The sequence below is a fragment of the Diabrotica undecimpunctata genome, chromosome 5 (genome assembly GCF_040954645.1).
Source record: "Diabrotica undecimpunctata isolate CICGRU chromosome 5, icDiaUnde3, whole genome shotgun sequence".
In the NCBI taxonomy this organism is placed as follows: domain Eukaryota; kingdom Metazoa; phylum Arthropoda; class Insecta; order Coleoptera; family Chrysomelidae; genus Diabrotica; species Diabrotica undecimpunctata.
In genome coordinates, this window is record NC_092807.1 from 23,751,895 (window position 1) to 23,771,503 (window position 19,609).

The following is a 19,609-nucleotide window of genomic DNA, read 5'->3' on the forward strand; positions in this document are numbered from 1 at the left end:
GATTAGTATAAATCAACTTATAATAATTGGATATTGGTATATTGAAAAGAAGAATAAATATAAATGCTGTTTGCTGGTTTGGTTGGTGGTGTATAAATGCTGATGAAGAAAACTATATCTTAAATTGGTAGAAGCTGATAATTGCAAAAAGAAATTTCACAAAAACAAGGATAACCGAAGTACGAAGACATTCAGTGGTGATTAGAATCTATATACTTAGTGGAAAACAGTTCATTTAGGCATTCAGTGAAAGAAAGGTACAAAATTTTGTTAATATAATTTAGTTAGTGTCATAACAATTTCAATTTTGAAGATAGTTTGTTTAAATTTTAGATTGTCTATAGAATTTAATTAGTTTTATAAGAATATCAGTTTAAAGATAGTTTATTTTAAATTTACATTGACTAGGTTAGATATATATGTGTGTTTCATAATAGTTATAATAAAGATACTTTAAAAAAGTACTTACAAGCTAATTCTTTGAGAACCGCGATAAAAACCCTATATATTATAATATTAAAAATACTCATTGCTCATCATTCAAAACAAAAAACACATCATAACAATTTGGCACCCAACGCGGTGGCTCTCTATTTAAAAGAATTAGTTTGGGAAGATAAGTGCTCTCATATAATTAAATTAATTATCAGTAGAAAGAAAAAATTATAGATTATATTTTAATTATATTTGAACAAGTAAAGTCTCAAAATGTCTCAAGGAAAGAAAGGTACAAGAAGCAAAAAGAATGAAGAAGATGTGGAAGTAGAAACACAACCTATACAAGAGGAGAGTTTAGTTCAAGTTCCACAAGATACTGCAGAAATGAATCCAGAAAGAGAGGAAAATGTCAATATGGCAGCTTTGATGTCATTAATGATGCAGATGAACAAGACAATGGAAGAGAATTCAAAAGAAATCAAAGAAGACATGAAAAAAATGGAACAGAAAATGGAAGAGAATACGAAACAATTGGAAGAGAATTCAAAAGAAGTCAAAGAAGACATGAAAAAAATGGAACAGAAATTGGAAGAGAATTATAGAAAATTAGAAAAGAAAATAGAAGATAATAATAATAAAATTGTAAAACAAATGGATAAAAAACTTGAAGCTGCAGAGAAAAAAGTAGCAAATGAAATAAAAAGTATACGGAATGACTACAAGAAAAGGATAGACAATGAGAGGACAGAAGTAAAGAAATTTATTCAAGATAATAAGATAGATATAGAACAGAAAATAGAGTTACAGAAATGTAACTTAGAAGTAAAAATTAACGAAGACAGGAGAAACACAGAAGAAAAATTAGACGATATACAACAAAATATCCAAATAAATTGTAATCAAATAAGAAATGTGGAACAGAGAATAGATGATATTTCACAAATGAGAGACATAGGGAGACCTTACTTAAATTTAACAAATGAGACTGGGATTAAATTCTCTGGTAATATAAAAAATTTGCATCCTAGAGTATACATAAATAGTTTAAAACATAAATTAAGATTGGTGAATAATATTAATGATATTAAAGATTATATTAGAATGACATTAAATGACAATGCAGCAACTTGGTTTGCTAGTATTGAGAATGATTTAGATAATTTTCAAACATTTGAAAATAAATTTTTAAATTATTATTGGGGTGAATTAGAGCAAGCCAAGTTTAGAGAAATTCTATATTTTGGAAAGTATAATCAAAATTTAAAATCAAATATGGTAGATTATGCATTGAAATTGATAACAGTTGCAAAATATTTAGAACCACCACTTAGAGAGGATGAAACAGTCTTAAATGTATCTAGACATTTTGATGCTGATGTTGTGCAAACCGTAACTGTACAAAATATTCAAACAATAGATAGTTTTATTAATTTTATTCAAAGAATACAAAGAGGCAATATGACAAGTAATAATAACAACAGAAAAAACAATAATAACTTTCAATATAATAAAAATGATAATCAACAATCATATAATAATTATAGATATGGTAATAGTTTACAAAATTTTAATAATAATAACAGTAATCCAAATAGACAGAACTTTAATAATAATACTAGTTATAATAGACAAAATTTTAATAATAATACTAATTATAATAGACAACATTTTAATAACAGTACTAATAATAATAGACAAGATTTTAATAATAGAAGAAATACAGAGCGACCTAACTATAACAGACAGGTAAATTGTGTTCGAAGGAATAGAAGCTGCGAAGACAGGGAACGAAGTAGTACAAGGCAGGAAAATGTGAGTAGAAGTCATAGTAGGGAAAGACATAGGACATCAGATCCAAGTGGTCAGATACAATCTGACAATTCTAATAATCAAAATTTTGTGCAGTAAACTTTCTGAATTACAAGTTAGGCCATTGCTATTATGAAAAACCTTCTGAATTTATTTCTTTAGATGAAGAGAAAATTATTGAATCTATTAATTTAATTTATATAAATGCTTTGGCCAAAAATAAAATGATTAAGATTATGATAGATACTGGTTCAGAAAGTACTTTAGTCTCGGAGAATTTTATTTTTAATACATTAAAACTATCAGATATAATAAAGATTCCAAAAATTAAAATTATTGGTGCAAATAATAAGAAGTTGGGTGAAATTGATAAACTAGCCAATTTTAAAATTAATATTCTTAATAAAGAAATTAATATGCAAGGATTTATTGTCAAGGATTTATGTGTTGATATATTAATGGGAAATGATGAATTGGAAAAGAAGAAAGTAAAGATAGATTTTAAAGAAAAAATGGTAACTTTGGAAGGGCAAATAATTAAATTTATGCAGAAAGATGAGGTAGAAGAAGGAATAAGAGTTGATAGGATATTATTAAAAGAAAATAATGATGTTTATGAAGAAGAAATGTATTTTGATGATAGGGAAATGTCCCAGAAGAATGTAAAGAATAATTATTGTAGTGAATATTTAAGGAATGGAAATTTTAAGCAGATGGATGCCTACGAGGCGGAGTGCGTAAAATTGGAAGCAATGAATAATGAGTACATAATGAAGAATAATTTTATTTGTAAAGAAGAAGATATAATGAAAGTTTTAAATTGCCCTGAAGAATATAAATCAATAGTCATTTCCATATTGCAGCAACACAGGGGACTTGTCAATAAAGAAAATAGAATTGCACAAAATTATATCCATAGTATAAAAGTTAAAGAAGAAAAAGATTTTAAAACAAAATCATACCCAATACCATATAAATACAGAGAAGAAGTAAACAAAACAATTAATAATATGTTAGAAGATGGGATCATTGAGAAGGCAGACACACGTTTTATTAACCCCATAGTAGTAGTACGAAAAAGATCAGGTGAAATCAGGTTATGTTTGGATGCAAGGAATATTAACAAGATTACTGAAAAGCAATTTGAAGCACCAATGAGTATAGATGGAATATTAGGAAGAATTACAGGAATGTCATTTTTCACTAAAATTGATTTACAGCATAGCTTTTGGTTAATACCTCTAGAAAGAAAAAGTAGACAATATACAGGATTTCAGATAGATGGAGTAGTATATCAATTCAAAGTAGTACCATTTGGACTTCAATCATCTTGCAGTGCTCTATGTAGATGTCTTCATGATATTTTGGATCAATATGAACATTTTGTAATTCACTACATTGATGATATATTAATTTTTTCTAAAACGGCTGAAGATCATGAGAAACACCTAAAAATTATAATAAATAGATTAGACAAAGTTGGACTAAAAATAAATCAAGAAAAATGTACATTTTTTCAAAAAGAAGTCATATATCTAGGTTATAAACTTAACACTAAGGGAATCGAAATGGATCCAGAACGGACACAAGTCATTCAGGAATATAAAACACCACATAATTTAAGAACTTTAAGAGGATTTATTGGAATAATTAATTATTATAAAAGGATGATACCAGATCTAAGTATAAAAGAAATTCCATTACTTGAACTACTGAGAAAAGGTGTAAAATGGAGATGGGATCAGAGAAGAGAACTAGCATTCCAAGAGATTAAAAACATTTTTCTGTCAAATTTGAAAATATACTATCCTGACTATACACAGCCATTCATATTAAGAACAGATGCATCAATAGAGAGATTATCAGGGGTATTATTACAAATACATGATGGGGTCGAATACCCAATACAATTCATTTCAAGAATTACAAAGCCACATGAAAAGGGTTACTCAGTTTCAGAATTAGAACTAGCAAGTATAATACACTGTGTCACAAAATTAAGATTTTATTTGTTGGGCAATGAATTTACAATAGAAACAGATCACCAAGCTTTAACGTCTATATTAAATAACAAATATGGAAACAGTAGAATACATCGGTGGAGTCTAATACTTAGTGAATACTGCTTTGAAATCAAATACATTTCTGGAAAATCCAATATAGTGGCTGATGCTTTATCAAGGTTAGAAAATACACCACAAAAAGGGCAGCGAACAATAAAAATTGGACTAAATCAATTAGTAGAAAGTACTGGATTATATTCTAAAGAAGAAATTATAAGAGATCAGATCAATTTGAGTGAAAAACAAAAAGTCCTTAGGAAAGATGGGGTATATTATAAAATAATAAATGGCATAGAAGTATATGTAATAACTAGAACTTTAGCAAAGAAAATATTGAAAAATTTACATAACGATTATATGCATATTGGTTCAAGAAAGCTATGGATGCTATTTAGGGACAATTATTTTGCAAAGAATGACATAAGTATAGCAAAGGAAATTACTACCCAATGCCCAATATGTCAACTAAACAAAGAAAAGAATTTCAAAAACCAGAACACATATAAATCTAATGTTGTATATGAAAAACTAAATACAGTTTCCATGGATTTTATTTCAAATTTAGTTCTCAGTCCAACAGGAAAAAAGCATATACTAGTGATAGTTGATTTATATACAAAATTTATTAAACTATATCCCTGCTCTAGAACAAATGTTAAAACATTAAAATTATATATTAATCAATTTTTCGAAGAAATAGGACCATTTAGAAATTGCATAATAGATAATGCTACATATTTTAACAACCAAAAATTTCGGACATTTTGTGAGAAAAAGGGAATCAACATTCATTTTACAAGTATCAGACATCCTCAGGCAAATCCTGCAGAAAGATATATTAAAGAAGTTATAAAATATTTAAGGATACTGTGCCAAAACCAACATGAAACTTGGCAGCAACATATACCACAAGTAGAGTATTTTTTAAATAATACACATAATTTGAATACAGAAGAAGTACCAGAATATTTAATGTTTGGCAATATAGGAAACAGAAAGTGGATTAGTGAATATAATCAGGATATGTTAGAACAAGTAATGCAGAAAGTGAATAACCGAATTAGGAGGAAAGCTGAAAAATATATCAGAAGACAAAATCGAAATATAAAAAAACCAATCACATTTCAAAAAGGAGACCTAGTGTTAATTCGTTCACTTAGAAAAAGTAATGTTAAAGAAAACCGTTGTAAGAAATTACAACCAATGTTTGAAGGTCCATATACAATTGAAAATCAGAATGGACTAAATAGTTATGTGTTAATAGATGCAGAGAACAGACTAAGAGGCATATTTCATATCAACGACATTTTTCAATATCATGAAGAGATTGAATAATGATTTCTATACCTTTAACACAAATATAATAACACTAATAACTTACTGATATATCCATTTTATTCAATAGACTTGATTTGTTAAATGGTAGATGGTAGATTTCATTATTTTGAATCAATTTGACATCATACTTGTTGAATTTTGTATATATGGAAATTAATTTGTACCCTAAAAATCATAATTTGGGGTTAGACACAAAATTGATACTATAATTGCTATAAAAATGTCTTTCTAATATAATAAAGTAAAAAAAAAAAACTTACCAATTTATATTGATGAAGTTATTTTGAATGGAAATAATTCCTATATTTTGTCTATAAATAAACAGAACACAATATAGATTATATTTTTAATTAAGGTTATATTTTATTCTCTGATAAAATCCATTCTCCATTTGACATGACAGTTTGACCATAGAATAGACGAACTGTTCTCCGTTATTCTCTGTTTTGACATAGACAGCGAACAGGGATGTATTTAACACATTTTAAATAAATAAAAAAAAAAAAAAATTTGATTTATTAAATTTAATAAGGTATGAGAAAATTAATATTTAAAAAAATAATATGTAAATTATTTATTTTAAATATTATTTTTGGGGTATTGTAACGATTGGGGTTTATAGAAAATAATTTATAAGTTATATACTACATAATATTAGATATAAAAAAGTATTTGATTATTTTAAATAAGTTATATACTAGAGAATTTTATAAAAATATATTTATGTGAGGGCATTTTTAATAAATTAGCATATAATAATTGTTAAAAGTTGTATTTTAATATTGTAAATATATATAAGTGAGCCATGTGCTTAGGCAACCAAAAATACTCTCGGAGATTGACAGATATTTATACTCTGAAGTGACGTTTAAGAATATTTACGAATATAAGTGGGTTATAATAATATATTGTTTGAAATGTGTATTTTATTAAATTAGAATGTTAAGTTACTAATTTAATTATATATTCTGATCTGAAAAGCCTAAATGTAAACAAAATTATTAATAGAAAAGAATGGAATTCTCTGGATCTCCGGAGATGGCCATGTTTGCGAAATGGTTTGTTCCAGAAAATTCATACAAGTATGAAATAGAACAAATTGGAACAGGATCTCTTACGAGATGGTTCTAGAATGTCCAAAAGATATAAATACCCGTGATTTGGATTCAAGAGGGAGTTTTAAAAAGTTTTTAGTCAGAAGTCAGGCCAGTTTATTATGAAAGTTAGTACCTAGACACATTTAGTTAGTGAATAGTGAGTTAAATGAAGATTAAAAATTATGCATATAATTAATGCACATTTATAATTATACACAAATAATTATTGAAGATTATAAAAGTATATTGGAAGAAATTAAATTATATTGTGGTTGGAGATTAGTATAAATCAACTTATAATAATTGGATATTGGTATATTGAAAAGAAGAATAAATATAAATGCTGTTTGCTGGTTTGGTTGGTGGTGTATAAATGCTGATGAAGAAAACTATATCTTAAATTGGTAGAAGCTGATAATTGCAAAAAGAAATTTCACAAAAACAAGGATAACCGAAGTACGAAGACATTCAGTGGTGATTAGAATCTATATACTTAGTGGAAAACAGTTCATTTAGGCATTCAGTGAAAGAAAGGTACAAAATTTTGTTAATATAATTTAGTTAGTGTCATAACAATTTCAATTTTGAAGATAGTTTGTTTAAATTTTAGATTGTCTATAGAATTTAATTAGTTTTATAAGAATATCAGTTTAAAGATAGTTTATTTTAAATTTACATTGACTAGGTTAGATATATATGTGTGTTTCATAATAGTTATAATAAAGATACTTTAAAAAAGTACTTACAAGCTAATTCTTTGAGAACCGCGATAAAAACCCTATATATTATAATATTAAAAATACTCATTGCTCATCATTCAAAACAAAAAACACATCATAACAATATATATATATATATAACAGACGGTTAAAGATAACCGGGAACGACCCAATACTAAGGAAGCAATAAAAAACGGGTGCTTCTAAATGAGTGTCTTTTATTAAGAGTCAAGTTTTCGCCACATAATTTTGGGCTTCATCAGAACTGTCTTAATGTCGACACTATCTCTTAGTGTATAATAAAATTGACATGGACATACACATATTTTTAAAAACATTTAAATTAACAAATTCTTGTCAAAAATGCCGGCCACATGGTTATAATAAAGTAACTTTAAATATTTAATAAAGGCCTCGTTTGCCACTTTTCCTCTTGTTGGGAGATGCGTTTTGTTTTTTTTTTAAATATGTGTATGTCCATGTCAATTTTATTATACACTAAGAGATAGTGTCGACATTAAGCAAGTTCTGATGAAGCCCAAAATTATGTGGCGAAAGCTTGACTCTTAATAAAAGACACTCACTTAAAAGCACCCGTGTTTTATTGCTTCCTTAGTATTGGGTTGTTTCCGGTTATCTTCAACAGTCTGTTGTTTACCAGTAATCCGTTACTGTCTTTGACTTTCTTCGGTATTCGGTATTCTTCGCATATGCGTTCTTTTATAATTCTCCCATATAATCTGGTAAGCGTGCTCGTAACAGTTATACTCCGATGGTTATTGCAATCTTCCTTATTTCCTTTTTTATTGATAGATGTAATCCATCCTTCTTTCCAACTTTGTGGCACTGGTTCTCCATGCAAGTGTCTATTGAAAACTTTTGTTAGTATCTTGAATAGTCTGTTAGTTCCATTTTTTATTAACTCTGCATAGATCCTCTCTGGACCCGGAGCACGTCCATTTTGTAACAATGATACAGCTTTTTTAGTTTCTTCGATGTTAATTTTTGGTGGCTCTCCTTGAATCAGGACTTCATGTTGTTCTATATTTTTGTATTCCGGTCTGTCTTCTACTAACCTCCAGGATTCTCTTGATTTGCGGCCGCCAATGTACGTATCTAATTCCTGACATTTTCTCTCACAGCTTTGATTTTTTGACTCTATTATCGTGGATTTAAATTTATTTCATCATTCCACCAATTATTTGTCTTTCTGAGTTTGTTTACTCTTATACCTAATGCTTCTCTGGCCGCTTGATGTATTTATTTTCTTTTTATTCTATGATTCGACATTGACTCTATTCAAGCGATTAACTTGTTTTGCTAGCTAATAATATCACTTTAAAAATTAAATTTAAATTTATTTCAACCTAATTTTCATTTTCTTTAATTTTAATTATTACAACAATATAATTATTTACAACAATTTTTTACACCCAATATCTTCATTTGGCTACTGTTTAAGTGGTTGTCAAAAATCTACTTTCCGCTGTCTTGAGGACCTGTTAATCGTAAAAAAAAGTTTACTTCCACCCCGACCTAGTCAGTTGGCTGGTTCTAATAGTGGGACAAAGAAAGTCGTCCTCCATTCATGCAGGGAAGATATACACTTCTCCAAGAAATTAACGCACCACTTCAATAAATCAATTTTATTTGTAAACAGGCAAAGAATAAAATATAAAACTTCACCAGATTTATTCTACATTTTATTAGTAATTATAACAATTTGTCTAATCATTAGAAAATGTTGAAGTAAAGGAGAAAAAAAAAATAAAACGGAAAATTCTAAAAAATAGTAAATAAAATAAATAAAGAAAAGTAAACTAAAATATGAAAAAAGTCTTAATAACGAGTGTTACCACCTCTACTACGTATAACAGCCTCACATCGTTGGCCCATACTTAAAATTAATTGCCGAATTTCATTTTGGTCTAGTTCTCTCCAAATCTGGATCAGCCTCTCTCCCACTTCCTGTAAGTTGTTTGGTTGGATCGGTGTCGCTCTTAATCGCCTACCAAGGATATCCCAGAGATTTTCAATCGGATTTAAATCCGGACTATGTGCTGGCCATTCCATAGTGTTAATTTTTACCTATTCTAGATAATTTCTGACGATCTGTGCAGCTTGAGGTCTGGCATTATTTTGCATTAGTAAGAAACCGATATAAGGAGCGAATGGTACTACATGTTGCTCCAGGATCTCCAATATGTACCTTTCAGCTGTAACAGTTCCATTTTGTATGACCACTAAGTCCGTCACAGAAATACTGCGGACACAGAAATACCACCCCACACCATAACGGATCCTCCACCAAAAAATGTGATGTGTGAGAAGTTACACTGAGCCTATCCTTCGTTGGGTCGTCGCAACACACGAAAACATCTGTCGTTATTGTACAAACAAAATCGGGATTCATTAGTAAATAGCACTCGTTCCCAGTCAGCCTCTAACCAATTAACGTGTTCTCTGGCAAAATGTAGTCTCCCCCTTCGATGCTCTGCACTTAATAGAGGCCCTCGGGCGGCAATCCTAGGTGTTAAGTTGTATTCCCTAAGTCGCTGGCGAACAGTTTCAGTACTAATTTGTATAGCATGCACATCCCGAAGCTGAATTTGTAGACTTCAATGTGTTACAAATCGTTGTCGAAGAGCAAAAATTCTTAAAAATTTATCTTGAATAGGGGTAGTTACCCGGTTTCGTCCTTGCCCTGGTCTGCGAGTATGATCCCCTATTTTGAGGAATCTTTCTAACACCCGTACGGACAATGTCGACAGTATATCGTCGAACTATTAGCTGACATCAGGAAAAATGTTCCCTGAAACAGAAGGTTCATTACTTGCCATTCAGGATCAAGTTATACCAACAAAAAATTACCTTAAATATATTATCAAAGGCCCCTTAAATCCATAACGACCAATGCCGATATGGATGTCAAGCCCAAGAAACCATCCAACATCTTATTAGAGACTGCCAAGCATTTGCTGTAACTGAATACAAGGAACGGCATGATTCAGTTGGGAAAATAATTTGTCAATAAGTAGCTATTAAACTAAGACTTCTTCAAGCAAACCATCTCTCATATTTTAAATACGGTACCGAGAGTATGCTTGAAAATGACAACTTTAAGCTAGATTGGGACCGCACTGTGCTCACAGACCAAATAGTACATAATAGACCAGATCTCATACTAGTTAATAAACTAAATAGACAAACAACACTAATTGATGTGGCGATACCCAACAAGAATAATCTTCGTGTTAAGCAGTTTCCACTTTCTTAAAAACAGACCTCCGGTAAATTTTATCGGTTAAGATTTTTGATGTGCACTACAAAAGAAAATATTCACAATACACACCGACCGCTTTGATTAGCACTGTATTACAAACTGCCCGAGAGGTACTGAGACCTGAGATGCATGAGATGTATGCAATTGTAAGTAGTGCGGTTACCATGAAATCCGCGTTTTGGGATAGCCCACTGGTAAGAAATACCAGATATCTGTCGTTAAAGAAGATCGAAGAGTATGACTTAAAAAATAATAGAAATTTCGTTAAAGAAATTGTGTGGACAAATTATCAAATTATCGTCTACATTAATGTTATTTCCCATATCGGTCCAATTGAGGTGCATAATTAATTTTCGACCGTGGTACTTAATTTATTTTTTTGTTTTATTTATCATATATTAACATAACATATACTAAATATGTTTATTTATATTAGTTGTAAATCTTGTTAATTAAATATAACTACATTATCTGTCTGTACATTTTGAACATAACATTTTAAGGTTCAGGTTGACAAACATTAGCTATTGGTAGATTATAGCTTTTGTCTATTTTGTAACAATCTTGTTAATATTTGTACACATCTTGTTTCCAGAAATTACTTTAAATTTAGAAGATATGATAGCTTCTTTCTACTTGCTATTTTTTTCTTATCATTAAATGTTATCCTGTATACCGATTCTGTCGAGGAGTAGTTTCACGTTGACAAATCTACATGTGTTTCAGCGACATTACCAAATTGTTCGTATATATCGACGCCACAATCGCGAAATCTCGCTCCGAGATACTTTAAAATGCCGTGCAGCATCAGCTTATGAAAGACCAGCCTGAATCATATTCACAGCACTTACCATTGGAGCATGTGATAAATGCAGACGTTAAGGTCGGTACACACATACGAGCCAAACGGTATGCATACGGTATGCGAACGCTATATTCGTTAATGTGTACGGCAGAAAAAACCGCTTGCGTACTGTTTCATCGTGACTCGTCGCGAACCAAATTGTTGCGGTTTATTTCACGACTTCAAAGGAAGCTCGTCTTTCAGTTTGGACGGCGCTTACTAGACGCAGCGAACATTTTTATTGTGTCATCAAATCGACATTGTGTGAATGACGTGTTCCTTCCTAGAGAGACGTGAGAAAACAGTCAGAAAACAAACTGATTATTGTACATATTTTTATTTTTGTTAAACAAGCAAAAACAGGAACATAAATCAGTACCCAAATTATAAATAAAATAAATCATTTCGCACATGTGTGTTCGTTGTTGGTTTGTCGCTTTCCATGGATCGAGATAAGTATGCGATCAGTACGATATAGAATATTTTTCAAGGATCTGTACGCGTACGGTACGTATACAGTTCGGCTCGCATATGTGTACTTACCTTTACATGACTATCTTTGCGTTTAATAAAATCGTAAAATTTTAAAGTAAATACAGACTATCTTTAAATTTAAAGCACTATTGCTTTACAACTTGAAGCACTTAATCGTACGAATTTGAGGTGCTGTCACTTTTGCCTTAATAAAACAGTGCAATTGGCAGATTAATTTAGAAGGCATACATTGATTTGTAGAGAACAAGTTTTCAAACCAAATGATATGTATTAATAAAAAAGTTTTTAAGTTTTATTAAAATTAGGGGAATAATAATGGAGGTTCTTTAGACGTTTTTGATGTGTGTACCTGTTATGTTAGTCAAATAGTACCAATCTTGTTTAATATTTTTTAATACGCACAAAGTCGTGTGTATAGCTGATAGTTTCTGGTCTTTTGTCGCTGTCTGCTTAGGTAAGTGCCGAGGTTTATTGATATCAACATTTTTTTTATTGACGTGACAACGTCTTAAATTAGGTTGTGGCTCGGAGTCATTCATGAAAAAGTGTAACGCCCGCTCACGTCTGTTACAGTGAGTCACCGAACGAGAGAGAGGCCCGCCGGATCGGCGAATGCCTTGCGTCTCTCTCCCACTCAAACATGATCGGTCCGCTGCGCGCGCAGCACTAGAGAATTAAGCGCGTTGAATCGGTGCGTGCTTCCGTGCTTGTGTCTCTGTCAGTGTTGTTCCGTCTACCGATTTTTCGGTAGATCTACCGAATTTGATTCCTATCTACCGAACTGCCCCTTGACTCTACCTAATTTTAAAACAAATATCACAATGATTTGAAAATAAATTCGGATAATACAATTTATCTTTTTATTTCTGTTACCATCAAAAAACTTTTCAGTGTAACCTAATACTTGGTATTTTTAATACGTTTGTATTAAAATTCATTTGATACTTCCCTATAGTGTTTAAAAATATATTTGCAAAGATGCAAAGAAAGCGAAATACCCCGAGATTCAAGTTCGTAATTTTATACCTAATAATAACATATTGTATAAACATCATTCCGTAATCATAATCATTCACACACGTCTCTTCAATTCTCAAAGAATCTCAAGTATCAAGTGATAAATTATTAGCTAAATGACGGTGTGTGTGCTGTCGGTTTTCTTTGACTGCCGACTTAATCCATTAGCAGATAATGGTTGTTACATCTATTTGAACCAGAACGTTTTAACTTTCTGTAAATATTATGACCTATAACTATTTCTCAAAATATTATTAAACCTTATTTGTATCATAATAGCTGATGTGAGCATTTGGTCCCAATAATTTGATTCTTTATTTATTAAACAAAATTCAATGAATTATGGTTATTTCTAATAATTAGTTCAGCATAATTATTTAAGGTCTTTAACTTTTGAACTATTAAGTCGCCACCATAATGGGAAACTTTTCTATTTTTAGTTTTATGGAAAAAAGTTATTCTTTCTAAAAAGTTCTGAATGATCTAAAACTTAGAATACAATCATCAGATATTAAATTTTTTTAGTAATATAGGCAGTTTATCAAAAAATATGAATTTTATGTTCATATTTTTTGACAAACCTCGTGTATATGGCTCAAAAAATTTAATTGATGATTGATTTTAGGTTTTAGGTCATAAAACTAAAAAAAAATTCCATTATGGTGTTCACTTAATTGGACGCACTGTATTATATATATATATATATATATATATAATTTACGTCATTGCATATGATCTACCGAAATCTACCGAATTTTGCCGAAGGCATCTCCCGATATTGGATAAGCTCCACGGAACATCACTGGTCTTTGTCTTTCTCGAGCGTTCTTGGCGTTCAAGACACATTACAGCAGAAACACTTCCTTTCATTTCATATTTCTCCTATCATCGTCCTATCCTCAACAAAATCACTCAAATAGAAATTAGTTAAGTTTAAGTTTACATGTACAATGTTTTAGTAAACAAAATATATTTCTATAGTTAAAATTTGTGCAATTCTTATTTTCATTCAATTCCTTGTTCCTATTGTGCAATTTAATAATATTCATATCAATAAATATTCTACCGAGAAAAAGACGTTGTCACGTAAAATCTTCGCCCGTAAAACCGACTTTACAGGCAACCGATTTTTTTTGTTTTTTTTTAGTTTTAAATTTAAATTTGTTAATTTTTTGTTGTTTAACTTAGTTATTATCTCATTTTTCTGGTTGCATATTTTCTATATATTTCAGTTACGTTCAGATTAAACATTTGCATTCATCATTCGTCTTCACTTTTTAGTCCTGATCCAAGGCTATGTATCGATTGTTTTGACATCGTTTCTTTTGTACAACTGTTGCCCAACTTTCCTAATTTGTCAATTTGTAATTTGTAAGTAATTTGTAATTGCCTCTGGTAATTTATAAGCCACCCGAATTAACCACAAACTAACCTCATGCAAAGTTTAAAATATATTTTACTTAGTGTTAAATGATTACAGAACAAATTTCTTATATTAGCAAATTGTGCAGGTGTCTTTGGGGCTCTGGTGGCGACCACACTACTGATTTTATACATTTCAAGAATGGCCGTAGCTATAGACTCTGTTTGTGATTATTCACAATATTTAACAACAGGCAAATCTTATAATTTTTACAATTATGGTAGTCCAAACAGCTATCCGGCTGGAAGTGACTGCCGATGGTGGGTCCAAGGTGATGTAGATACTAGAGTTTACCTTACTTGCACGATAAATATTCCACTGGTAAGTACCATCATGCAATTCTATAATAATAGGATAGTATACCAATATATTCCAGCACAAGATTTGTAATCAATTCGTGTAACCCTTGTATCGGCTAATGTCTAGCAGTGTCGGAGGTTGAACGCGACAACAGCATACATATAAATGGGTATAATTCAAGAGCTAGATCTTCCCTAAAAGTTATACAGAAACCAGAGAAATAAATGCAATAATAAAATAACAAATAAAATATAAAAGTATTATTCCAGCGTACGGTCTACGAGGAGATATTTCTCTACAAATAATACAAGTCAGAAAAAAAGGCAATAATCAAATAGCACAAATATAAATGGGTATTAATTTCGATCTATGTATATGTGTGTATGTGTATGATCTATGGTATACCAGGGCGGATTGATATAAAACTAAGCCTTTGATAGAAAAAACAAGTTTTTTGGAATTAAATTGATTTATTTCTTAACATAGTCTCCTTTTAGCTCGATACACTTAGTAAGACGATGTTCCAATTTTTTTTATCCCATCCGAATAGTACTTTTGCTCGAGCTCTTCAAAATAGGCCGAAGTTTCAGCGACGACTTCATCATTTGTTGCGAAACGGCGTCCTCCGAGCCATTTTTTAGGTTTAGAAACAGGAAAAAATCACTGGCGGCAAGATCCGGGGAATACGGTGGGTGTTCAACGAATTCGTAGCCCAATTCGTGTAATTTTGCCATAGCGACGGCCGATCGGTGAGCCGGTGCATTGTCTTGGTGAAAAAGCACTTTTTGCGTTCCAAACCGGCGCGTTTTCGATGCAATTCGGCATCCAATCGATTCAATAATGCTGCGTAGTACTCACCATTGATTGTTTTTCCTTTTTCCAATCAGTCGATGTGTGACTTCGCATCTCAGAAAACAGTCGCCATCACTTTGCCGGCCGCATGTGCACTCTTTGCCTTCTTCGGCGACCCTTCGCCGCGTTTGCACCACTGTTTCGACTGTTCTTTGGTTTCCGGTGTGTAATAATGCACCCAGGTTTCATTCACGGTGATAAATCGGCGAAAAAAATCCTTCGGATATAGCGCCATATTATCGCCAAAAGCGTCTCCGAAGTGGTCACACGTTTTTGCATTTGATCGATTGTCAGCAAACGCGACACCCATCGCGCGGATAATTTTTTCATGTCTAAATGATGGTGAATGATGTTGTGTACGCCTTCGTAGAAAATGTTTAGGACCTCTATTAACTCGTGGAGCTTAATTCGACGATTTGCCATAATCATTTTATGGACTTTGTTGATCATTTCCGGCGTGGTGACTTCATTTGGACTCCCGGGACGCTCATCATCAAAAACACTCGTACCACCACGAACAAATTCAGCTTTCCAAAATTTTACTGTTGGTTTCGAAGGTGCAACCTCACCATTAACTTCGTCCAGGTCGGCTTTAATTTGAATATTTGTTTTACCCTTTTTGTGGAGGAACTTAATCACCGAACGATACTCAACTTTTTCCATTTCTCCGAAAACACAAAATTTGCTTGCTTTTGACGGCTGTAAAAACCAAACTAATTATTTTTAAAACTTAAAATTTTGACAGACGTCATGTCATGAATGGTAAATGTCAACAACGAAACCAATTCGGTATCAAGTAGCGCCATCTATCAAAGGCTAGTTTAATATCAAACTATCCTCGTATAGAAATATTACAAGAAATAGAATACAAGTCAAAAATCATCAAGCGTTTAGTCTACGAAGTAACAGACTACAAAGGTGAAACTCGAACTGGCTTCTGACTGCAAATATGTATTCTTTTATTCCAGAGATTTCTTTGTTCTCTGGTAATATCACGTAGCATTTTGGACGCTTCAGCCAGAGAGTCTATCGGTGATTTTTGCCGACGAGACATGTGCTATCGGTATGCTGATTGATCCATGAATGACAGCGTCTGACAACACAAGTTGATCTTGTGTATATTTATATAGGCACACTTCTGCTCTAGCTGTCCCCAAAGAGATAGTAAAAGAAAAAACAGGACAGTTCGTAGCTCTACCAATACAGACAAGCGCAACAACACTGTGAAGGCCCCAATTAATTAAGATTCTGTTTCAGTGTAGCATTTTATATTGAAGTCCCCTCGTATATGTGATATATTAAGGTCCCCTCATATATGTTTGAGAGATCTAAGAATGTTTTTGATGTAATTTTGTTCCTATCGTACGTGTTGGAACCCAAATGCTTTCAATTCTTTCTTAGCGTCGAAAAGTGATATAAATCATTTTAGAGTTGTTTATTATTTTAAAGATGTGTACTTTCTCAGCATTTTCTTTTAATGTTTTATTCGAAGTCGCCTTATAATTTTGGTACGTCGTAGAAATGAAATCTTCTGCGTTTTAATTCCTGTCAAGTGTTTGTTTATTTTCAACTTATATGAACAAGTTTTTAAATTCGTCATTCGTACTTGGGTCGCCGTAGGTGCAGGTGTACATTAATTCTTACTTGGTTCGCTGTGTGGATCACAAGTATGGATCCACAAATTCACCGTCGAATTTGTGTTTTCTTGTTTATGGCCCCTTTTCATGGAAATGTAGCATGAAGTGATAGTAGCAGTTTTACGATAGTTTTTGAAGATGGCCTCATGTTGCCATTGTGCTGTGCCTGTTCCAGTCTTTGAAGGAGACGGGTTTTCAAGGTTGTGATCCAGCCGGTGCTGGCTTCCTCCCTCATCCTCTTATCCCTGATCGTCATCCCGGATCTGCCCCCAGTATAGTTCCAGCATGTTTCCAGTTCCCGACCCCAGACATGCAGAATGAAGCTTAGTGAGGTTTAGGTAACTTTTTCTGTGTTTAATTTTCAAGTAAAGACAGACATTTTTTAGAGAAATAATTGCTTTCGTAACAATTTAAATTTTTGTTTTTTTTTTAATTGTAAAATTTTAGAGTTTGACTTTAGCTGTCAATTTGTGTGTTCAGTTTTTTTTTTAATTTATTGTTAACTTATGACAGCTCGTTTTATTATTATTTTGATTTTATTTGTTTTATTTTTAAAAAAAGGTTAACCTCCATGCTACTTTGTAAGTTTTTGTAACATCTCCTGAGTTTGTAAATCAGTAGATGACATGTAAGTTCTTTGTATTTTGTGACTATTGTGGTAATATTTTTGTATTGTCTTTTTTGAGCATTCTTGTGTTCTCTATGTTTTGTGACTGTTTGTGGTAAGACACAATAAATGTTAAATTTTGTTTTTTAACATTTTGTTTATTCCTTTTTAACTAACCCTTTTTGAGTTTTATTTGAAAAAGATATGTTTTTTATGTTTAATACTTATATCTCCAGTTACAACTAGCTGTTGTGATGGTTATAATTAGGCACCTCAAAGTGGCGCTCTATATAAATTACTAGAGGTGTTTCCTGTTTCTTTTTGTTTTGTTTATCCCAAGAGATTCATAAACTTTTGTTTCATTTTTCTGTAGTTGCCCCAATCCGACCCCTTGATATTTACTTATCCACGACCCCAGCTCTCCTACCAAAACCTGAGTGCCTTTAGCATATGTTTCGATTATTTTGCTTACCCTTCTCCACCCCTAGTAGTTTCTTCCCCCAATTTTCTCCCCTTGTATTAATGCCCCGTGTGGTAGGCAAAATATTATCGTTACATCAGGATATAAAAAAAAAATATAAAAAACCTAAAAAACGGCCTTGGCCACCAAAAAAATGTAAAAAGACTTGTAATTGAACTGTAATGTAAAGAAAGCTGGCGCAAGCCAACAAAAAAACTAACGAAAACCACAAAAATCCGGGCACGTAGGGCCCAACTCTTTGAGCACCAAGTCTCCGAACTAGGCGTAGTCCGGAGTGGAGGTTTGAGGCTTAAGCAAGCAATTTCAGTTTCGCGGATAAGTTACAAGAGGATAACAGGAATAAAGTGCGTCACGTTGACCTAAATTTAAATCGGTTAGGCAACCATGTTGGAGTTCTATTATAAAGAATCATCATATTTTGAGGTCTAGAATCTAAAACTCGTTGAAGTCTAGGGTGAATCATCCCGTATATCTCACTGTCATATTTTATTCGGGTTGAGGTACTATGTTTACAATTTTTAGCCATTAAAAGTTGTTACGCTGTCTTTATACAAAGTTCATGCTGTTGCTACATTATTTTTGACTCGGTAACACAAATTAGTTTATTATCGGTTAAAATTTGAAATATAAATCAGATTACTATTTCAGTTAAAAATAATTTAATAATATTATTTTTAAATTCAGTTTCATAAATTCATAGATAATATTAGCATATTTAAATTTAAAAAACATCTACATGTAAAATTTTAAGCACACAAATACAATATTTAAATTATTTTAAGAACCAACGTGAAACCGAAAAAGTTAAAATCTTAAAAATAAAAACATAACTTAATATTTCTTTTATGTGTTGAGGGCAGATGGACCACATACATAGATTTCAAAGATTTAGGCGGCCAAAATTATATTTGGTGTAATTTTGGTTCTACGTTCAATTAAATTAAATGAAAAGTATATATTTTTTACAACAAACATATATTTGTCACGTTATAAAAAAACAGTAATCGTTACAACACACAAAAGAATGAAAACTCAAAATTAACAATAAAAAAAAATATATTAATAATTATTATCTTCCGGTTCATACGTCTCCATTGACTCTGTGTTTGGGTCAACAGGTAATAAAAGTGCAATCGTTTCAGATAGAAATGCCTTGCTTGAAGGGTTTTTTTATTTGTCTCAAGCAACTAATGAAGGGATCTGAAC

The 19,609-nt window shown here is 31.6% G+C and overlaps 1 protein-coding gene across 1 annotated transcript in view; it reads left to right on the forward strand.

Annotated features, from left to right (window-relative positions):
* The window catches only part of LOC140441180 (venom serine protease-like), a 95,262-nt gene that overhangs the window by 13,095 nt on the left and 62,558 nt on the right, over positions 1-19,609 (forward strand). Inside the window, exon 2 of the mRNA XM_072531697.1 lies at positions 14,615-14,847. Coding sequence (XP_072387798.1) covers positions 14,615-14,847 — 233 coding nt within the window. The remainder of the gene's footprint in view (positions 1-14,614; positions 14,848-19,609) is intronic.